General features: G+C 44.2%; 10 protein-coding genes across 10 annotated transcripts; 9 read left to right on the forward strand and 1 right to left on the reverse strand.

Moving 5' to 3' along the window:
- Window positions 1-401: 401 nt before the first annotated feature.
- TbgDal_X18710 (hypothetical protein, unlikely) lies at window positions 402-821 on the forward strand (the record flags this gene model as incomplete). The annotated part of the gene is made up of 1 exon (XM_011780730.1): window positions 402-821. One exon carries the CDS (start codon window positions 402-404, stop codon window positions 819-821), a length of 420 nt encoding a protein of 139 aa, XP_011779032.1.
- Window positions 822-1,835: 1,014 nt separating this feature from the next.
- TbgDal_X18720 (histone H3 variant, putative) lies at window positions 1,836-2,216 on the forward strand (the record flags this gene model as incomplete). The annotated part of the gene is made up of 1 exon (XM_011780731.1): window positions 1,836-2,216. The coding sequence occupies one exon, from the start codon at window positions 1,836-1,838 to the stop codon at window positions 2,214-2,216; it is 381 nt and encodes a 126-aa protein (XP_011779033.1).
- A 1,427-nt stretch (window positions 2,217-3,643) lies between these two features.
- On the forward strand, window positions 3,644-3,961 carry TbgDal_X18730 (hypothetical protein, unlikely; the record flags this gene model as incomplete). The annotated part of the gene is made up of 1 exon (XM_011780732.1): window positions 3,644-3,961. The coding sequence occupies one exon, from the start codon at window positions 3,644-3,646 to the stop codon at window positions 3,959-3,961; it is 318 nt and encodes a 105-aa protein (XP_011779034.1).
- Window positions 3,962-4,496: 535 nt separating this feature from the next.
- On the forward strand, window positions 4,497-4,820 carry TbgDal_X18740 (hypothetical protein, unlikely; the record flags this gene model as incomplete). Its single annotated transcript, XM_011780733.1, has 1 exon — window positions 4,497-4,820. One exon carries the CDS (start codon window positions 4,497-4,499, stop codon window positions 4,818-4,820), a length of 324 nt encoding a protein of 107 aa, XP_011779035.1.
- Window positions 4,821-6,882: 2,062 nt separating this feature from the next.
- TbgDal_X18750 (hypothetical protein, conserved) lies at window positions 6,883-12,192 on the forward strand (the record flags this gene model as incomplete). Its single annotated transcript, XM_011780734.1, has 1 exon — window positions 6,883-12,192. One exon carries the CDS (start codon window positions 6,883-6,885, stop codon window positions 12,190-12,192), a length of 5,310 nt encoding a protein of 1,769 aa, XP_011779036.1.
- Window positions 12,193-12,875: 683 nt separating this feature from the next.
- Window positions 12,876-13,316, reverse strand: TbgDal_X18760 (hypothetical protein, unlikely; the record flags this gene model as incomplete). Its single annotated transcript, XM_011780735.1, has 1 exon — window positions 12,876-13,316. One exon carries the CDS (start codon window positions 13,314-13,316, stop codon window positions 12,876-12,878), a length of 441 nt encoding a protein of 146 aa, XP_011779037.1.
- A 278-nt stretch (window positions 13,317-13,594) lies between these two features.
- On the forward strand, window positions 13,595-14,608 carry TbgDal_X18770 (DNA-directed RNA polymerase, alpha subunit,putative; the record flags this gene model as incomplete). The annotated part of the gene is made up of 1 exon (XM_011780736.1): window positions 13,595-14,608. One exon carries the CDS (start codon window positions 13,595-13,597, stop codon window positions 14,606-14,608), a length of 1,014 nt encoding a protein of 337 aa, XP_011779038.1.
- A 985-nt stretch (window positions 14,609-15,593) lies between these two features.
- Window positions 15,594-16,370, forward strand: TbgDal_X18780 (U3 snoRNA-associated protein UTP11, putative; the record flags this gene model as incomplete). The annotated part of the gene is made up of 1 exon (XM_011780737.1): window positions 15,594-16,370. One exon carries the CDS (start codon window positions 15,594-15,596, stop codon window positions 16,368-16,370), a length of 777 nt encoding a protein of 258 aa, XP_011779039.1.
- An 881-nt stretch (window positions 16,371-17,251) lies between these two features.
- TbgDal_X18790 (kinesin, putative) lies at window positions 17,252-20,539 on the forward strand (the record flags this gene model as incomplete). Its single annotated transcript, XM_011780738.1, has 1 exon — window positions 17,252-20,539. The coding sequence occupies one exon, from the start codon at window positions 17,252-17,254 to the stop codon at window positions 20,537-20,539; it is 3,288 nt and encodes a 1,095-aa protein (XP_011779040.1).
- Window positions 20,540-20,776: 237 nt separating this feature from the next.
- Window positions 20,777-21,151, forward strand: TbgDal_X18800 (hypothetical protein, unlikely; the record flags this gene model as incomplete). The annotated part of the gene is made up of 1 exon (XM_011780739.1): window positions 20,777-21,151. The coding sequence occupies one exon, from the start codon at window positions 20,777-20,779 to the stop codon at window positions 21,149-21,151; it is 375 nt and encodes a 124-aa protein (XP_011779041.1).
- Window positions 21,152-22,008: the final 857 nt, after the last annotated feature.

Here is a 22,008-nt window from a genome sequence, read left to right on the forward strand (position 1 = left end):
AATGGCGATGCAACAACGGTTTGAATGAAATTCATTTGGTGGTTAGTTGTTACTTGCTTTTTTTTTTTAAAAAAAAACATTAGAAGAAGGAAAGGAAAACAATGTAACATCGGTTGTGAATAGTATGTTTTTGCCACTAACTTAAAATTAAAGCTAAAGGGGGAAAGACTAGTGGCAGGAAGTTGTGATTTAGAGGTGATGAAATAATTAATAAAAAAAAAGGGAGAAAATATTTATTTATTTGCGTGTTTGTGCATGCGCGCGTAGGGAGGGAGGGGGGGGGACAGCACTGAAGTGATAATGGTGAGGTGGGTGGAGGAGAGGAGGAAAAAAAAAAGAAAAAGAAGAAGTTGGGGAATATATATATATATATATATATATATATATATATATATCTTTTTATGGTGGTATTTTCTCACTGCTGCTTTAACCGCTCGTTACATATTCCTTTATTTTTCTCTCTTTTTCTCTTTATCATTTATCATTTTTTATTTTCGCGGATGTTGATGTTGTTGTTGTTGTTGTTGCCACATATTTACCCCGTAGCGGTGTTTTTTTTTTTTCCTTCTTCTTCCCTTCACCTTTTTTTTTGTCATCTACTTTCCAGTGTGACAAATAAGAGTGAAAAGATGATGAAGATCAGAGTCATTCCATTACATACTTGTGTGTTTGTGTTTGTGTTTGTGTTTGTGTGTGTGTGTGTGTGTGTGTGTGTATTTGAGTGTGTGCTTGTATGTATGTTTGTTGGTTTTTTTTTCTTCTTCATCCTCTCTCTCTCTCCCTCGGTTTGTTTTCAGCGTAATATTGAAACCGGGAAGTGAATGTGTCCAAAACTGCGTCACGAATTGTGCTTTAGATAAAAATTACACTCTTCTTCTTATTTTATTTTATTTTTTAATTTTTTTTTATTTTCTCCCTCCCTCACCACTCACCACTACCACTACCACCACACTTAAACACACACACTCCCTCCCTTATGCAAATACTGCAGCAACTGAAAATGTTATCTTTTGTGGGTTCTTACTAATTATTCGTGCACATTTTTTTTTCTTCTATCTATTTATTTTACTCTTCACAACAAAAAATATACAATATATATATATATAACTTATTATTTGTGAAAGGAAAACTTTCCATCAAGTGAAAAGAATATTTTTTTTCTTTTCTTTTTTAAGGCACCTCAAAAAAAAAAAAAAGGAAAAAGCCGAAACGCAACTCTATTTATCTCCCTTGTGCAAGAGTTTGCAAAGAAGTGAAGGAAACGCTTTTAGAAATACCTCATTACGTACCAAAATAATAATATTTATAATAAGAACATCTTTGCACACGTATATCCGTTCATCTGTGCGTTTGTGTGCTTAGGTTTTGAAAAAAAAAAAAGAAGAAAGAAAAAAGGAAAAAAAAAGGTCGGTAGCAAAGTCTTGGTGTTGGGATTAATACACCACAACAAAGAGGTTTTCAAAAAAAAAAAGAAAGAAAAAAAAGAAGGAAAAAAAAGAGATTAAGTAAAAAGATATATATATATATATATATATATATATCTTAGATTATATTCATGGCGCAAATGAAGAAAATAACACCGCGACCGGTGAGACCCAAAAGTGTTGCCTCTCGCCCAATACAAGCGGTGGCACGCGCTCCCGTCAAAAAAGTCGAAAATACACCTCCGCAAAAACGCCACCACCGCTGGCGCCCGGGAACCGTCGCCCTGCGCGAAATTCGGCGGTTGCAAAGTTCCACCGATTTTCTCATCCAACGGGCGCCCTTCCGCCGTTTTTTACGAGAGGTGGTGTCAAACTTGAAGGATTCCTACCGCATGAGTGCTGCATGTGTCGATGCTATTCAGGAAGCAACTGAAACATATATTACATCTGTATTTATGGATGCAAATCTCTGTACGTTGCATGCTAACCGTGTTACTCTGTTCCCAAAGGATATCCAATTGGCGCTTAAACTCCGAGGCGAGCGTAACTAAAGGAAAGAAAAGAAAAGAAAGGAAAGAAAAGAGGAGAAGAAGAGGTTCCGGAAGTATAAGCTTGAAGTTGTTACACATTCTCTTCCTCTTCCTCTTCCTTTTCCTCTTCCTCTTCCTCTTATTATTATTACTATTGTTATTATTATCATTACCTCTTATTCTTGTTTCGTTTTGTTTTGGTTCTTCTTCTTTTTTTTCTTCTTCTTTTTTGTTTGCCTGTATGTTTACATCATGCGCATAGACACAAACACGCGTGTGCAGACATATATATTATAGTACATGTACGTACGTGTGTATGCGTGTGTATTAATGTAAATGTGCAGGAGATGATGATGTTGATGATGATAGAGAGTGAATGAGTGAATGGAAGGAAATAAATGAGCGTGCGCTTTAACGAAAGGGTTCCCCTCTCAAAAAGGAAAAAAAAAGGGTAAAAAAAGTAGGTAAAAATAAAAATAAATAAAAATAATAATATAAATAAAGGGAAGAGGGAAAGAGAAAGAAGTGTATTATATCACATTATATCACATTATATTATGGTGAGTGAGTGAGTGAGTGAGAAACGTGAAGGAACATTTTTTTTTTCTTTTCGCTGTTTTCGTTTTTCTTTTTTCTCTTTTTTCCTTTTTTTCCTTTTGAGAATTACAACAAATATGTGTTTGGCTTGTCGTATGTTTGTTGGGTTTAGTGATCGAGTTTCTGCACGCTTGTTCCTTGCTATTGTTATTTCTTTCTTTTTTAAAAAAAAAATAATTAAAAGAAAAAATAAAACAAAAAAAGAAAGAATGCGCAGGAATGTGTATCATTACCACTACAATAAAGAAGGCAAAGAAGAAGGAAAAAAAAAACACTGCAGTGATGCGAGGAAATGACGTAAAAAAGAAAAAGAAAATGTTTGACGTCACGTAACAGAGAAAATATGTGATGTGTAGAGCAAGGTGAGAGGTTTTTTTTGATTGTTTGTTTTTTCTGCTCTTTAAAAAAAAAAAATAATAATCATTTTATTTGGTTATATGTTTTCCTTTTTTTTTTACGTTACTTTTATTACGATGTGAGCGCCGTTGTTGGACCTTTTTTTTTTAAATTCCAAACGGTTTTTCAATAAGGATAAATACAGACTCATTTACATTTTTTTATGTTTATTTTTCTATTCAACCACTTATTATTATTATTATTATTATTATTATTATTATTATATGCTCCTCTTTTCATAATTCTGTTGTTGTTGTTGTTGTTTTTGTTTTCTTTTATCTTGTGACAAATTGATCAAAGTAACTGAGGCACTGCAAAAATAAAAAAATAAACGGAAAAAAAAAATATCACTTGCTCCTCCCACTCGATGATGCAATTAATTGCTGTTACGCCATCATCAACGCCGCCCAATCTGCCGTTATTATTATTATTATTATTATTATTATTATTATTATTACTCATGGTAATATGGTGAGTTTGCTATTTCCCATCTCGCTTATGTCTTATATAATTATTCATATAATCATTTGTATTTATGCATATTTATGTATGTTTGTTTGAATGCTTGTGGGGGGGGGAGGGAAAGGAAAGAGTAAAGAGAGAAATATATAAGGCAAAGCAAACAAAAAGAAAATATTATATATTTATTTATATATTTGTTGAGGAGAAAATATGCAGAAATAATTAATAACAGTAATGACAATAATAATAATAATTAAGATGTTAGGAGAGAAGAGTTTGGTGTTTCTGTTTCTGTTTCTGTTTTGGTTTGGTTTTTTTTTTACTTTCCTTTGTGCAGCAGCAACACATAAATTTAAATATTGTCGCGGAGGGGAGAGGAGAGGGGGAGAAAAGGGATGGAGAGGGGCAAATAAGCAAAATGAATTAGTGGAAAGATTTATATTAATTTCATATTGGTGCCAATTTACACTTTGTGGTGCTCTAAGATTCCTTTTTTTTTTGTTTCTTTTCCCTTTTCTTTTTTTGGTTATTACTAGTCTGCGTTGTTTTTAGAAATGGGAAATTGAGATCTATATAACAACAATAACAGTAATAATAAAAATAATAATAACCGCTGCTACTATTACTACTATTACTACTACAAAATATATGTATGCATTTTTCTCATTTTTTTTATAAATTTTTATTCGGTTCAGCGGTGAATTAGGGGGGAGTAAAGGGAAATGACATAATGGGACCGGGTATACAAATGCACATAATCATCCGTTTGTATTTGTGTCCGTGTATAATTTAATGCAGTCCAAATTATGTTCTTTTTATTACGTTGTTGTTGGTGGTGTTGGTGGTGGTGTCGTCGTCGGTTTCTATTTTTAATTTTATTTTTGACTCTTTTCTATCTATTTATCTGAATCTGTGGATCCTTCATGTTTTTGTGCTTGTCCATAAACAACAACAACAAAAAAAAAAATAGTATATTTATTTATACAAATAAAAAAGGCAAGAAAAAAAGGAGGTTTAGAACTAATGATGTGAATGAAAGGTATAAATTAACTTTTTGTTTGTTTTTCTACTTCTTTTTTTTTTGTTCATGTTCGAAAAATATTTTATTTGGTTTTGTTGCTGTTTAGAGGACGGTAAGTTGGAGGCGGGTATGATATTTGTGTTTTTCTTTTCTTGTGTATGTGTGTATATATATATATTATTTGTATTTGTGCGATCTTTTTCTTTTTTTCTTTTTTTGTTCTTGTTTCCGCCCCCATTTCCGTTTCTACCACTTATTTTTCTTTCTTTCTTTCTCCTTTTCTCCCCTTCTCTCTTATTATTTTTCTTTTTTTTTTTGCTTTTGTTACTTCATATGCCAAGTTTTCTCCCTTTAGTTGTTGAGAGGAAGGAGAGGGGAGGTAAAAAATAAAAAAAAACAAATAAAAAACAAATAAAAAACAAAAAAAAAACTGCAAAACTGCTACACGCATGGTTGGGAGCGAGCACAACTGCACCCGGGGGAAGTGGGATGGGGGAGAAAAATTACGTATTGTGTTCGATTTTAACTTAACTTTACTTTTTTTTTCTTTTATTGTTTGTTTATAATCGGGTTTTGAATGCAAATTTTTAGAACATGAAAAGGAGTTTTTTTTTATGAAAAAAAAATAATCACCACACAAATGCTTTCTTTTTTTTTTTTTTGTGGCATATATATTTATAAGTTCAAAACACGTCTTATTCCTATTCCCTTTTTTTCGAAAAAAAAATAAACACAAAAAAAATAATTATTTTTATCCCCATCGGCTGTCGGTAACTCATTTGGTAACATTTGTTTGGTGTTATTAATAGCCGGTCCGTGTCGCAGGCATATGAAAGGAGACATTTGCCGTCCCACAGTCATGTGCTTTTGTTTTGTTTTGTTTTGTTTTTTGTTGATGTTGTATTCTCGTTATTTTTAAAATTCTTGTGCGGGCAATGGGGGAGACGTGTGTAACCGCTGAGAGTGAAGAAAAAGATAGAAACTAGGATTTTTTGTAAAAAAAAAAAGAAAGAAAGAAAGGAAATAGAAATAGAAAAAAAAAGGAAAGGGAAAGATAATTAAGGGAGAGGCAAACAAAATAAAAGCAAAAACAAAATATAAATGTTGAGTTACATGGGAACACATGCAGTGAAGTTTGTTAGGTGTGTTTGAGTAGAAGTGGAATGCCGATGTAGCGGGATGCGAACTGTCGCCTCAGCAAATCTGAAAAGGAAAAGGAAATCAAAAATAAATATTTTTTTTTTACAAAAAAAAAGGAAGGGACAAGTAAAGGAATGGATGGGACTTTGTTTTTGTTTTTGTTTTGACTTGATTAAAGCCGTCCTGTCACACAATTCCAAGTTCTTGACTTCACTGCCCATTTGTGTAACGGTTACGGCTTGGGTATATATATATATATATTTATTTATTTATATTAGAAAATCAGAAGGATGAAGGCGGGGTAAGGTGTGAATAGTTTGATTATATATCTACAGCTGCTGTCTTTGCTCTAAGTTATTGTTTTTTTTATCATTTTTATGGCTTATTTTGGTGTTGCTGTTGTTTTAAAAAATAAAAACACGTATCTTTATGTACATCTGCATAACGCTCACCTTAGAGATATTTAGGCCCTTCTCTCATTTCTTCTTTTTTTGTTGTTGTTAATGCCGTTGTTTAAATTCCGTTCATTTTGTTAGTACTCGCTGCTAAAAAGAGGGAGTTGCATAGAGTACGGTGTTTGGATCTTCACGACAAACAAAAAGGCAAAAAAAAAAGGAACACAAACATAAACACAAACGAGAAAATCATTAAACAAAAACGAGGGAAAAGGGAACCCCATTTTGAGTTATCCACCAGAGTGGGAAAACCGAAACGAGAAAAGAAAGGGGAGGAAAGAAGAAGAAGGGGAAGAGGGGAAAAGTAGCAATACCGACAAGGCAGCACACAAACAAAATAGATTTTAAAGAAAATCAATAAACAAATAAAGAATAGGTAATATTAACTGAGCAAAGTGAAGTGAGGAACAGAAATTGGCAAAAAAAAAAGACACAAAGTGAGAGGGGCTAGTTGAGTTGCGAAAATACCAACGAAATACCTTACACAAGAAGGGGAAGCCTGAAAATTAAAATTCATTAAGGAAAACAAAGGAGGGAGGGAATAGTCATTCGGCACATACATACAATCGCGTGCATTCGCGAACACAGTGATAGTGCCCCGTATATATATATATATATATATATATATATATATATATATATATATATATATATTTGTATTTGTATTTGTACGTACATTGAATACCCTTCGCCACCTTTACACTAGCATCGGGTGATAACGAACGGGAGAGAAAGAGTCGTGGTGTTAAGGAAGCCCACAATCGGGTGTTTACTGTAGTAAACAGGAGCACAGGAAGGCTGCTCTTAGTTTCTTTGTTTTTATATTCGTTTCGTTTTGCGACTCTTGACAGTGACGTATGGCGCTCTCGCTTGTAGTTGGGTTAGCCAGCGATGCGCTGGAGGGCAGACATAACCATGAGAAACGTTTCGAGGCGTTGCGCGCACAACTCGGTGGAAGCTCCAGTTGGCGTCAGCAGCAATGTGTCGAAGGTGTTTGTGGTACATTTACGCTGGATGTCCCAATTACTGAAGCGGATGTGGACCGGTGGGGAACTCTTCTCAGCGAAACCGCCCCGCCGCCGGCTCCCCCGAATGCCGCTTTTGCTGGAGGTGGTTTTGTTGACGTTGCAGCATTGTTGGCGATGGATAATGAGGGAGACCAGCAGCAGGCGGTGCATAAGCTCGCCCCAATGAAGATGTTTGATCCCAACCAGGTGATTAGACCGGCTATGACAAAAGTGCTTATGCACCGTCGCAAGTGGCTTCCGTACCGGCAGCGCTTGACCGTTTATCAGTGCCGTACCTCAATCATTGATGCGGTTCTCCGAAACTCAGTAGTGCTCCTTACCGCCCCACCGGGGAGCGGATGTACCCTACAGCTCCCGCAGATCATATGGGAAACAGAGGTGTTTAAGACAAAGCGCCTCATTATTGTTTGTCCCACAACTCTCACGGTTCAACGGACCGTGCAACGGCTGCGAGAGGAACGTGGCGAAGAAGCAACGACGACGACAGTGGGTGAGTGCACTCCAATGTGCTATGGAGTAACCCCAGGTACGCAGATTGTCGTTACGACTCCGGAAATGTTTGTGCGACAGTTGCTATGTGACCCAATACTCCTTCATGTTGGTTGCGTTATATTTAATGACATTCACATACGTTCTCCAATAACGGAGTTTTCCCTCTCACTTCTTCGTAGCATGTTGCGGACGCGGGACGAGTGTGGCGTGGGACGACTTGGTAGTGCGCCGCGTGTTGTGGTTTGCTGTCCTGACGACGCGGTTTCTAACACCATTGCAGAGTACTTTGGAGCTGACCACAGTATGCAGCTGAACCTCCAACAGGTGCTTCAACGGGATGTCAAGACGGGGGCAGCTGATGCACTGCGAAGCAGCGGCTCGTACGCATCACCGGCTGTACTCTACCTTGAAGAAACTATGCAGTGGCTCACAAAGTGCGAGGAGGAGGGAAGCTTTTTGTGTCGTGACCCTGGAGAGGAACTCCGGTGCTATGTGGAAAACATTGGAGTTGTTGCAAAAATAATGGCCATGGAAAATGCGGATTTCATGTCAGATGAAAAATTTCGCTCCCACTGGTGCCCTCTCATAGTAAACGCAATTCAGCAACATAGTTTAGCGGAGCGTAAGGAGCGTGCGACCTTGCTAGCGGAAAATAAGGAAGGGAAGCATCAAGAACTTCGGCAGGGTCACACGGTAGTGGTTGTTGTCGCACCCAACCCTCAAGTAGTGGCAACTATTGCCCATGCATTGCGCCAGGTGAATGACCAACAGAGGGAGGGGAAAGAAATGACTCCTTCCATTACTGTTGAAGTATTGCGGGAATGCACCACCTCTGATGAATTGCGCCTTCTTTTACGAGAAGGCGGTACGGCAGTGGAGGGCGGTGATCGTTTAGTGTTAGTGGCCACTCCTATTGTGGCACAAACTGCGCTTCCACCGTCACTGTCAGTGGGCCTCGTGATTGACTGTGCCCGCCGCTCTTGTGCCACATATAACCCAAATGTTGACACTGATGTATTTTCCACTTCGTATAGTTACATACAGGAATTGCGGCAACGACGTTCAATTGCCCGTGTGTGTGTGGATAATTCAGGCAAGAAGGAGGAGGAGAGTGGCGTCCCAGCCCCCATGGTACTGCAGCTAATACCGAAATCTATCCTACACAGCGCCCAACACCGACGTGTGAGCTCTGATCCTGCACACCATTCCATTTTCCACTTGCCTTGGGTGGATTATGTGCATCTATATCACCTGCTGCAAGCCCACGAAGAGGCCTTGTGTTGCCGTGGTCCGTCATCAGCATCCGCCATAGGCAGTTCTCACACTGGAAATCTATTGTCACGGAATGTACCCCAACTCGTGTCATCTGCCTTTATCGGTGTTGCTTCACTATCCGCTAGCCGTTATGAGCATCTGAAACGTATCTTCATTGCTGTAGAAAATCATTTGGTTCGCCTAGGACACTTGCAGAGACCAAGTGAGGATCAGTTTGTACCTCGACTTCTGCCACTGGGCGTGGTCACGACGTGCTTCGCCCTCCCTATTCCGGTGCTTCGGCTGTTGGTGTGGTCGCGATTGTATGGATGTGTTGTTCCCGCGAGCGTCGTAGCGGCGATTTGGATGCTGGGTGATATTTTTTGCACTGTTCAGCACGATGATGAAGCTGCTGAACTTATGCGAGAGTCACGTGTATTTTTTTCACATGGCTCCGGGAGCGATGTAGTGAGTGCGTTTCATGCTTATCGTATGTGGCTTTCCCTACGTGGTACCGCGGGGGAGTCCGGGGATGCCTTCGGGAGTGAGAGTTTTGTTTCGAGTGAAACACTAATCAAGGTGGAAAAGCAACAACTGATGTTATTACATGTGCTTGAGGTAACTGGGGTCATTGCACCTCTCGTATCCCAAGAAATTCGCTTAACTGAGAGTGGCAGGAGTTCCCCCGCTTCAGTGGGGAAATCACAGGGTGACATTTTTGATACTTTAGCTTCCACTATTCTTGCGATGCCAGAGGCGGCGCTGCTGGAGGGCAATGGTCTACTTCAGTGCGTAACTGCAGCGCTCTATCCTCAGTATGCCACACCTCTCGATGATGGATCTGCTTCAGCGTTGCGTTTTGTGGAAGGCGCCGCAAAACCTTCAACCAATGATGGAAACAATGGGTCTGAAGGGGATGCTCAACATGCGGTACCACAACTTGCATTCTTCTCCGAGCTATCGGTGATGAGCGTGGAGGAGGTATACAAGAGCCACGCGGGAAAGCCGTTTCTATATCTTCATCGTGATGGTGAGCCTGAGGGGAGGATCGCATTGTTGAAAGGAGCTACACCCCTATGCATGGACGCGGCGGTTGTTTCATGCGGTGAGCGGTCGGACCATCCGAAGCAACAGGCATCACGCTGCCGGGGGTGGACGTCTGTTATAACAAACGCGTGGCGGTTAACGAAATGTGCGCGACGGCTCCCACCCGCAGCGCAGTTACCGCCCGTATCCATACCGTTTAAGTTGTATGACACCATTCAAGCCCCTCAAGTTATCGTCCAACTTGACGGAGTGATGTCGCTGTCCATGAGGGCCACAACTGCCAAATGGTTACACCAACTTCGGGAGCATACAAGTTGTAGACTACGCGCTCTCGTTGCAGATAAAACATGGCCTGCAGTCCAACAAGAACTCTCCGGTCTTCATGAGGCATGGGAATGGTGGTCAAGACGTGTAGCCAACTCGCAGGCATGGCTACGAGAGGAGCGGGCTTCCCGTCCTGCCTCTAATGCGAGTTCGGCAGGACATTTAGCTCAGGATAATGATTTAAGAGAGTTATTGTGTCCATACTATCAGTATAGCTCGAATCCAGGTCGACCTCCAATGGTCGTTCCTCCTAAAAGGCGGCAGGGTGCTGGCGCACCCCTGAATGCATCTTGTTCGACCACCGCCGTAGCAGGGACAGATCAACTAACAGCATACAATGGGAAAATGCCCGATCCCGTCATGAGCAATAACATTCAACATTCAGCGAAGAGTATTGCCAAAGCTCGAAGTCGTGAACAGGAAGCCAAATTCCTGAAGATGTACCCTGACTTGTTTGCCTTCCTCGACCCGGAACATGAGTTCCATGGTTATTACTTGCATGTGCTACGTCGCGAAGCCCCCGACCTGGAGGTTCTTGGTGATAACTTAGAGGAACTTGAAAAATTCCTTCAGGATCTTGAAGAAGAGGTTAGGGAAGAGGTTGGTGCACAGAGTGCTATGGCAACATACGATGGGCGGAACGGTGACCAGTCGTGTTTTGCTGGTGATTATCAAGCGGAGGCTCCCAGAACAGATGGCTCTTACCAGTTCCAGGAGGTGAATGCTGACGAGTACATGGCCTCCTACGGAATGCAAGTGGAGAGTTCGGTGGAACATGCAACACGTCCACCGGCGTTGTTCAGAACACAAGATGTGACTCAACCATCTTCTTCCTCTTTGGATAAAGCGGAGAGTGTCCCGGCCGCAGCCTCTTTTTTTACGCAGGGTCCAGCAGTGGAGAACTCCACATGTGGTATTTTAGGTGATGGCTTCGTGGAGGAGCCTGTAGCGGGCTTGGCCCCACCTGTCGATAACGGTCCGTCATCCGAGAACTTCGCGTTTACGCCAGGACAGACAACATCGTCGACTTCGATGGCGGGAGCCAAAACAGAAGCATCGGCGTACGGGTTTACCGGGGACGGTGCGTCAGGCGACGGTGCTGTTGGGCGTGCACCAACTTTGATGGAGCAGCTGTTGGCGATGAAGGCTGGCGGTGCCTTGGGCCCGGTGCAGCCTGCAGTTTCTGTGCCTCAGGACGCGAATCGCCAAGACATGGCACCTTCTGCGTCTACCCAAATCCCTGGTTCTTGGCTTGGAGGTACCGTTGCACCGCCTGTCATCAACTCAGGTTTTGGACTGCCTTCTTCTTCTTCTGCCATGACCGCCACGTCTTCTCAGACGGCTGCCGCGAACGCTTCCCTCACGAGGGACCTTCTCGAGGTTATGGGAGTCATTCCGCCTCCACCCCCAGTTAATCCGCTAACAATTGCCCCACCGCCACTTCCTGCGGAGGCCCTTGCAAACCGACCCCCTTCCGTGTTGGTGTATCCTCTGCCACCGCGCGAATACGGAAACATTCCGCTTATTCTTGCCAAGGCAATGGGTGAAACAATGGGAATTAAAGTAGGACCAACACGTCTCGTGGGAAATGTTGGTCGTATCGATGTTCCGAACCACAAAGTAGAGGCGCGTGCATTGGCACTCAAGTCCTTCACATGCGTGGGCAAAAAGGTGTACATCTTCAAGAATGACCGCATTGTGGATGGGCCGCGGAATGCAGTGGTTAATAATGCTCCCATTCAACAGCGCAACTCCCGCTTAAATGCCCCACGAGATCTAGTGGGTGAGGGAAATGTGTATGAACAACCTGATGGTGCCGAGAATGAGGGCTTCGCGCAGTCGCTGAGGAAACTTGTTGAAGACGGCCGACCCCCACCGATGGCTCATGTAGCGGAGAATCATTTTGCGGCGAACGCAAGGGCCTCAGCAAAGAAGTCAATCAATCCACAACTAATTGGAGTGTTGTTGGATTCAGATGACGACGGAGATGAGGAATCGTCAGAAAGATCTGCATCAGTGTAGGAGTCGCCGTGAAGGGGATGGACTAAATTGCGAAAGTGGAGGTGGAATAGCAGATGTGATCAACGCACCCAATGCGGGTTGCAAAAAAAAAAAAAAGAAAAAAAACTGGAAAGCGAGGTGCCCCCCCCCCAAAAAAAAATAATGTGAAGCATACCGTTTTAAACACAGGTAATCTATGCTGACCTGATACTTGTTCTTGTTGCTAAAAATCGTTCATTCCGTATATCGGTGATACAGTTTAGGTTTCTGCTACCGAGCAGGCATTCTCTGGGGGTGCAAGTTGTTTTCATTATTGGCGAACACTCTCGACAACTTTTGTAACTGAGCTGAACCTGCTCATTACCGCCTGGAGGGGGGGGGCGGTGGGTGTTTTTGTCATAACCTTATGAGATACGCAGCAGCGGGCGTTAGTAATAGTGAAATTGGCAGCAGCAGTGCTCGGCGGGGGGGGGGGCGGGGAGTGTATGATATCAAGAGGAAGAGGCAACAACAAAAATTTTTTTATGTTGAGGTTGAAGTCGAAGGGAACATGGAGGAGGCTTTCTTTCCTTTGGAAAGACCTCGTGGATGGATGAGACACCTTAAGTTACCTTGTTTGTTTTTGATGCTGTGCATTTCCGTGTTTTCATTTGTGCATATAAGATGTTGCATCCGCTTAAAAAACAACAACAGCAACAAAAACATCACCTGTGTGACTGCGTCGAGTGTGAGGAAGAGGGACTGACACGTAGGCTGCCTTTGTTGTTTCCTGTTTTCCTCCTCTTTTTCTGTTTACTTGGTTGTCTCAATGCAACTTCCTGCTGTGTTTGGCACCTCTTCTTTACTTTCCCCGGGAAGCTAATGAACCTAACTTGTGTAGGAAACGCGCGCTCAACACCGATGGCAACGTTTATAACAATAATAACAACACTTGTATTAAGGCTACGAGCTGCGGTAGAAGGATAGTTACGGAATTCCATATAATTATTATTGTCATTGTTATCACTGATTTGTGGAGCTCTATCGGGTGTTCTTTCTGCCTGATGCTTCAACCCTAACCCCTGCGTTTCCTTCAATTTTCTGTCTTTATACTTTCTGATGCCTCTATTTTTTTTTTTTTTTAATGGCGTTGACTCATACAGCATTAATCTTTGTCGCCTAACGTAATACAGTAAGTTTCCAAGTAGGTGAGGCTTCGTTTTCGTCGCCTAGTCGCACTTTAAAGAAACAAAGGATCACACCCAGAGGGGAGGGGGAGGAAGAGAAGGAAGCTCAGAAAGCCTTAAACAGGTCGAACACAGAAAGCAGAAAAGTTACGACGACGTAATTGACCCCTAGGGTGCGACAAACCAGTTTGCCGCGCGTTTTTCCATTGTTTCTACCGCGTGAAGGCGTGATCCTGCTTTAGGTTTTGCCTGTAGATATGGTCAAAGTGTACAATTTGCAACGTAGGACGGAAACCTTACCGACGGTGCGTCGCACTGCTCCTAATGCGGAGGAATTGGAAGATCAGAGTCACTTGTCGCGCCCCGCTGGTGCCGGTGACGGTGAGCCAACTCGCCGAGTTGAGACCATCACATTTGACATGGATAACGTAAGTCCGCCTGTGGCCAACATGTTCCGCCGGCTTATGCTTACTGAGGTGCCAGTTTTCGCTTTCGACCGAATATTGATCGAACATAATGACGGTGTTGTCCCGGATGAGCTTCTTGCGCACCGCATTGGCCTTGTTCCACTTGCTGGACCCGTTTCAAGCATGCAGTACATAACCGATAGTGCCTCCGTTGGATTTGACAACCTTGACCCAGAGCGCGTTTTGCTATTCGAGTTGGATGTGACCGCAAAACGTGACGTGCCGACGACCAGTGTATACAGTGGCCATCTCAAGTGGCAGCCCATTGCCAAACAGGAGGAACTGGCTGCGAGGAGCGAGGATGATCGCGTGTTTTTAGTGCATCCAGACATTGTTCTGACACGGCTGGGGCCTGGGCAGCGCTTAAAGTTGCGTGCCATTGCCATTAAAGGAATTGGTGCTGTGCACGCAAAGTGGACGCCTGTGGCCGCTTGTTTCTATGAAATGAAACAAGCCAAAGCGGGAGCGGAAGACTCTGACGGTAGAGCTTCTGGTCGCGGAAGGAGTCGTTCGGGAAGAGGTCGAGTAGACGCCAACGAGGAGGAGAGCAATGCAACACGTCCCCGCTCAGCATCCGGTAATCATTCTCACGAACCGCACAGAGAAACTGTTAACGAAGTTATTGCTAAAAGGGACACATCCTCCGTACGCTTTACCGTTGAAAGTATCGGACAGTTGTATGCCGTCGATGTGTTTCGGCAGGCTCTTATATTGTTTGCCGAACGAATTCGCGATTTGGCGGTTCGAATCCGCTCTACAGAACCGAGAATGACTGGCGCAGCAGCCACTGCGTTTACGGAATAGTAAATGATGTGGATGAGCAACGCCTTTAGTTGGAGAACGAACCGAGAGAGGCACAAAGCAAGGTTCCTGTGGAACCTCTGCTTTCCTTGGATGGATAAATGATGCTGGGGGATTAACGTGACGTATATGTTTGGGAGGCAAATAAATGCGAAGGGAGTTGGTGGCATTACACGTTTGTAAGCCGTAGAGGCTTCTCTTCCCCGTTTCTCGCCTGCACTCTCCCTTTGTATTTGGAGGGAGTTGCGTGGCGAAAAAATTTGGTGTGTGTGTTTGTGTGTGTGTCCTTGTTCGTAATAAAGCATAATTAAAAGTTTATTTCGACGTAAATTGTTAAACGAAAACTGTATGATAGTCTTTGAACTTGCCAGGACGAGGGCAGCTACGTATGTGCCATCGTCGAGAGGTTGCAGTATGAGATGTACTGTTAATTCAATCACATAGCTCTCAAAATATTGTTCATTCTATTATTACTATATTTTTTTTTCTTTTGGGTTCCCACATTGTTGGACTCCTTGCACATATACTATCGGTCCCGTGTCACCGCTATTGTTGCGTGTGTACGTCTCATCTGCTACCCATTTTTCGGCCAGTCCCCCTGGTCTTTAACGCACCGCTAGTGGCGGAAGGAACCGAGGCGATATTCTGCAGTAAACTGGCCAGCCTAGGACAAGGCTCAAGAGAACAAGTAAAAGTTCAGGAAATTCATTAGGTTACGAAAGCAATGACAAAGGGCAAGGGCCGTAATCCCGGTATGGGAAATCTGGACAAGCACATCAAACGCAAGGTGCACAAGGAACGATCGCAACCTGCAGCTCGGAAGCACCTTGGCCCACTTGAGAAACACAAGGATCATGTGGTGCGCTCGCGTAGGCGAAAGGCGAAGGTGCAGCGGCTACTTGAGCTGAAGCGGGCTGCGGCGCAACGTAATCCTGACGAGTTCCACATTAATATGACCAAAACTGTTTTGGATGTCGAATCGGGTAAAATGAGGCGTCGACGCCTGTCAAAGGAAGATAACCGTAAGAAGATGGAGAAGACTTTGCGGCACAACACTCGCAACTTGCATTACCTCAAGTATAAAGCGCATGCAGACTGGAGCCGCGCAAAGGAGCTGATTGAAGAGGATGCATTGGGGGCACTTACGGCAGCACCGCCTAAGAATAAACACATAATCTTTGCAGAAGACGAAGACGAGTACCATCACTTCAATCCTCTCAAGCAACTTGACGCGACACCGGAGATGCTCAAGCAGCATCCCGCCGTGCGCGGGAGACTCTCAGTTCTACGTGAAACTGTGTTACCTGAAGAAATACTCTTGTCGGGATATCGAATGCTCTCGACAGCGCAGAAGCGGAAGGAACGTCGTGAGATACAGAGGAAATTACAAAAAAGTGGTCTCAAAAGTGAAGAAGAACGAGCGGAGTTCGTGAAGCGACTCCATGCAAAGAAAGAGGTGAAAATGCACCGGTTTTCTTCCCTTGTAGCAAACGCACTTGAATCTACAGACGCTGAGGCTGAGGGCGAAGACGCTGATGATCCCTGCGACGTGGATCGCCTCCTCGAGTACAAAAAGATTAAAGAGAAGGAGGAAGCCCTATTAGCAGCAAGCCGCGTTAAGGAGATTCAGCAACGCGTGCACCGCAGTAAAAAGCTTGATACCCTGGCAAGGGCTATTAAGAAGCAGAACGATGGTATTCGGTGCTCGTTAGAAAATAAGCGCAACGCCCGGTTTAAGCCAAATACTAAGCGACGTGCTCGTTAAATAAATAATAAACGCGTGTATGGTGTGTACATTTTACTGCTGAATGATGGTTAGTATACTCGCCATGAGGGTACGCCGTTGCGTTTACATCTCTTTTTTTTCCCTTCATATTCTCGCTGCGTTTCACCTCACATTCCACTGAGTGGCGGAGCGTAGAAGGGGCACCCACTGGAGGAGGAGGGAAAGTTACAAAAATGTTCGTTTAAGGTATTGACAGTGTTTGGTGTTTAAAAGAAAAGGTAAAGTGGCAAAGAAACAGGAGGATATGACATATGATTAAAAGAGGAAGCACATGATGTTAAGATGGTGAGCGAAGGTGAGGGATATCTTTGTGCATGTGGTCCCCGTGTTGTCCACTGCTGAAGGAGTTTTGCCTTGTCAACCGCGGTGGTATTTGGCAAAACATGTGTTCTTCTTGTGAGTGAGTCTATGCCACTGCGGCGACCTTTGATTGCCATTCACTGTGTTTACTCGCTTGTGAATAAGGTGTTTGCGTCGCCTTGTAATATCGCACTTTTGCTCTTCTGCTTATTATTATTATTATTTTTTTTTTCGAATCGTGTCGCGTGGGGGATTGTTATTCTATTCTTTTAAAAGCTCTACAAAAAAGGGAGGAAGTCAAACAGGTAAGTGCACTAAAGGGAGTTCAACCCGCGTTGGTGCAAGGAGCACTGTGAGGAAGTAAACTGAAGGAGAAAAGGATTTGGCAGAAGGGAAAACAGTTGGTAGACATCGCCAGTTCGAAGTGAACTGGCGCGCCAACAAAAGGTAAGATTTTGCTGCCTTTTGCAGAACAAAAAGGTGCCTTTGAAGGGCGGAGCAGCTGGTGAAAACAACCAGAAAGAAAACCAACTGGAAAGGAAGTTTAGGGAGCTTACAAGATGTGTGACCGTCTAAATACAATGTCTATCATTTCTCCCAGATCAGCAGCTCCCAGCTCGGGGAGGAGACTTTCGGCGTCACGTCGGGGTCAAGATCGAGAATATCGTCGGACGAACTCCTCGCGCTCCGTTTTATCCCAAAGGCAGAAACTTAGTGATTCCATTCACGGCACTGGAAATGCCATGGATGTATACGTGCGTGTACGGCCATTTAGTGAGCGAGAATTATCCATGAACGCGCCGCAGCATAGCACGGTGCGCATTGAAGTAGACAATCCGTGCGTTCTTACGCTTTTGGACCCACAGAAGGACTTCAAACCCCGCCAATCCTACAGTTTTACACGCTGCTTTTGGTCCGTTCTTGAGAGCGACAGTGCAGACTGTGGGAACGCTGGAGATATATTAAGCGCTATAGGAACTTATATTGACCGACGCGTAGCCTCTCCTCGCTCGGCCCGTCAGCGTCAAGCAACTGGAAATTCGTCCCGCTCTCACTCTGCACGTGGAAAGGGAAGCGGTGACTTCTCCGGATTTGTTGAAACATCGGGATCCAATGCGGCGTTGCTAACTGTCAACACTGTTCCGCATCCCCCGTATAGCTCACAGGCAGATGTCTATAACGAGGTTGGTAGGCCTCTATTAGAGAATTCATTGTTAGGATACAATGGCTGTATCTTTGCATACGGGCAAACAGGTAGCGGCAAGACCTTTACCATGCTGGGCTACACGCCAAAAGCCAGTGATTTCCGAAGGTCCAGTCGTCGACAGCAAATTTCTATCGATGAAGCTGATGGGGAGCATTTGTTTAATTCTTCTAGTCCCAGACGGACGGCAACTCCACTGACCAGTAATCGTCTTCGCCGGACCTCGTGGAAAAGCAATATGGTTAGCCCACGAGACACGCGGAGTCTCAGTGGTACATTCCGGGTGGAAGCAGAGCAGTCCGGTGCCGGGGACGACAACAAGCCGTCGGTTGATCCGAATGAACTACAGGGGATTATTCCCCGCATTACCAGGGATCTTTTTCAAGGGTTACATGAGGTGCGTCATCGAGAAGCCTCTCATTCTTTTCGTGTGGAGTTGGAGTTCTATGAAATATACAATGAGAAGGTGTATGACCTTATAAACCCGCAAAAGGATGCTGACCTGAAGATTCGCCAGAACCCACTCACAGGTCCCTACGTAGAGGGACTTTCTTCATTAGTCGTTGTTAACGAGGTACAGGTGGCTGAAGTAATTAATAGGGGAAGCGTTGATCGTCACACCTCTTGCACTAGAATGAATGATCGCAGCAGCCGCAGTCACGCCATCATTACAATTAATATTCTGCAGCTTTCTCTCGACGGGAAGAACAGCAGCTGTCAAAAGCGTAGTAAGCTCAATCTGGTTGATCTTGCTGGATCGGAGCGTATTGGCGCTAGTGGGGTGGAGGGTTTGCACTTCAAGGAATCCACGAAGATTAACTTGTCACTCACTACGTTGGGTCGAGTCATTGATTGTCTAGCTGAGCTTTCGCAGTCAAAGGTTCCTTCTGTGACTGCTCCCTATCGCGACTCCAACCTCACATGGCTACTGATGGATTCGTTGGGCGGAAACAGCAAGACATCGATGGTGGCTACTATTTCACCCCACTGTAGCAATTTTGAGGAGATGCGACAGACAATTCGTTACGCCTCTCGTGCCAGGCAGATCGTCAACGTTGCTGTAGTGAATGAAGACCCACATGTGCGTCAGATCAATATGCTCACCAATGAAGTAGAGAACCTCAAGAAGGTAATTCGCGAAAATGGAATGAACGAGTTTACCCGCGACTACGTAATTGACTTACGGCAACGCTACAGCGACTTAGAGAAGCGTTGTGTGGAACAGCAGTTGTCCCTGGTGCAACTGCGTGCGGAAATAGAGGAGAATACAACTTACAACCGCCAAGATGAACCCACTCCAGTGTCTGGAAGAGCCACGCGAGTGTTCCGCGCGGATTTGAATGGACGGCGGACGCGAAACAATGTAAACGGAGACGAGGCAGATGCCTTAACTGTTTCGCCTCGAGTGCCGGAATCAAGGAGATCTGCAGCTGCTGCGTGGCCCACCCCTCCCAAATCGTCTCCGTGCAATAACAGTTCAAGGAACTCCAATGCTGAGGTCACGGCGGAACTGCGAACTCAAATAAAAAGACTCAAAGACGGGCTGAATACGGTGCGAGTGGACAGTTGCCTCCAGCAGTATCACGTCAAGGAATTCGCGCTTTCCTACACAACTGCCGTTTCTAACGCCATTTGTGATACTGTCATAAAGAAGAACAAGGAATTTTTGGGTCAAGCAACTCTGTTGTTTGGTACTCGGGCTGGCAGGAGGGACCCGCACCTCCGTCCTCTAAGCAGGACTCCGCGTCGGGATGTAGATGATTCCAAGAAAGTTCCCGATTGCAGGTCCTGGCGGCCCGCTGATAAGGCTGAGAATGATAGTCGTTGCGTGACGCCAAGCCACGCCGGAAAGGCTAAACGGGGGGACCCCGATGCTGCTTTGGCGATTGAATGCGCCAAATACCAGACAGAGCTGCAGCGGGTTCGCGATGAACTGGGCTCCGCGATTGTGGAAAGTCAACGGACTTCGGAGGTTCTTAGGCGGCTTCAGTACGAAAGAGAAGATCTGAAGCGGAAGAATGAGGAGATAAGCTCCAAATACGAGGAAAAAGAGAGAGAAGTTCGCCAGTTAAAACGTCTCTTAGAGAGTGGAGCAAGGAGCCGTGAAGAGGGTGAAGGTGGCGTCGGGAGCGCCACCGATTGGAAAAAACAAGCTGATGAAGAGTTGAACTGCTTACGCGCTGCATTGCAAAAAATGTGCGAGGAACACAGCCGTGTGGAGCAACAGCACCAAGCAGAGATTCATAGCCTTATTAGCCAGCAAGACCGATTGTTTAATATTAGCAGCAGCCTTTTGGCCAACTGGGAAAGTCGTTCCGCCGCTCTAGATTCCTCCTTTGCACAGCTTCGAGCTCTCCTGCACAATAAGGAATATCAGAGCCAGCACCAACGATTACGAGACAGCATGTTAGAGCGCAGAAATTACTCTGCAGAAGTTGCCGCCGTGGATGAGCGCAAACGGCGTGACACGCAGCGGCTCCGTGAAATTATGGAACAGCTAAAGCAGAACCAGAAGGATAGTAAGGCGAGCATTCAAAAATTTGAAGAGGACGTCAGGCAACACTTCTCTGGTGTTAGAACAGCTAGGGAAGGTAACGGAGGTGAATCTTCATTCGCTAATCCGCACTCTTCACGGCCACGCTGAGGGCCTCCGCCCCGCAGTAGGGTTAGTACCTTAAAATGAGGAAAGGACACAATGAGAAGGGGTGCTGCATATAAAAGGGAAATAATGAGCGCGTAATGGCCGTGTGTGGACATTAGAAGAGGGAGGGAGGGTAATTCGTTTGATTACAACGAATTGGTGACCCCACATACACACATATTAGCTTTGGTGACTGACTGTTGGCCCACTTGCCCTTCAAACTGTTTCATTCGGGTCCCTATGTACGTGGAGGTGACAAAGCCCACGAAGGTAATTGCTGATGACTTGCACTACGCTTCATTGGATATCTTTGCTGTCTGTCATCTGTGTTTTGGTCGTTTTTTTTGTTTCTTTTCACGGTCACACAGAAGAAATAGGCGAAATTACTTTCGATATTCCGTGAAGTCCTATCTAGAGCAGGGGAGTAAGGGAAACCTGTATAAAATATGCCAAGTAGGCAGCAGAGGAACTTGGAGTGAGTCCATGATATCGACGAATACGGCCCCGTCAGTGAGGGAAGTAAAGGCGAAAAGTGAAAACAAATATTTCTGTATCAGTGGTCGAGTGGCGTCGCCTCGGTACGGGAGTAAAGATTTTGGGAGCTTCCTCCTTTGAGTAGTGTCTGTGTTTTCATTTTGCTCTTTTTTTAAACTTTCTTCACAGCACCTCTCCTACTGCGTTGTTTCGTGTTTTACTCTAGTCCCTGCCTTTTCTTCTGTTTTTGTTTCTTTTTCTTTTTAAGCTTTCTCGGTGCGTACTTTTTGCTGTTGATTTGTGTGTGATTGTGCAAAGTCGATAGTGTTTCGGTAATTCGCTTTGTCATTTCAACTTTCGTTACTCCCCTCCCCACTCCACCTCGCATCGCTCTTCTTTCTGTTTCTACCGTTATTGCCATTCTTGTGGTTCCGTATGGTTGGAAACTGCGCCATGTTGCGATTTCTGTAAAGTAGAGGAATGAGGGAATGGGTATATCTAGTGCAGCAATGGTGTGGTGATGAGTGGCACTACCGTTATATGGAAATTCCGTCCCGAAGAAAGTGACCTCCGTTTTTTTTTTTCACACCCTCTTTTTCCTTTATATCTCGTCTTCCGTTGCTGCCGCAACGAGACTTGTTCATCTTCACTGGCACTCTTTTATCCCTCTCCCCCCCGTTTCCTCTCTCTGTGTTTTGCCAGTGTTATTTATGTCTCAATCGATATCCAAAACAAGCAGGCAAAGGGTATGTTTTTTTTATTTTTCAGCTGAATGAGCAAAGAAGCAAGTGGGGGCAGAAGGGGATGAACGACAAAAAAGCAACTGAGGGAGAATTCGCCCGTGTGTGAATAACAGTGACTCCAAAAGAATGGGTTTTTTGATTAAATAAAAAAAAAAAAGAGCAATCACGCATATGTATTTATGTACGCATGTGTGCTTGTGTGCGCTTATTTAATGAAAAGTAATTTTACGATTATCATTCAAAAGCACAATAACG

Source organism: Trypanosoma brucei, chromosome 10 (assembly GCF_000210295.1).
Source record: "Trypanosoma brucei gambiense DAL972 chromosome 10, complete sequence".
NCBI classification, from domain to species: Eukaryota; Euglenozoa; class Kinetoplastea; order Trypanosomatida; family Trypanosomatidae; genus Trypanosoma; species Trypanosoma brucei.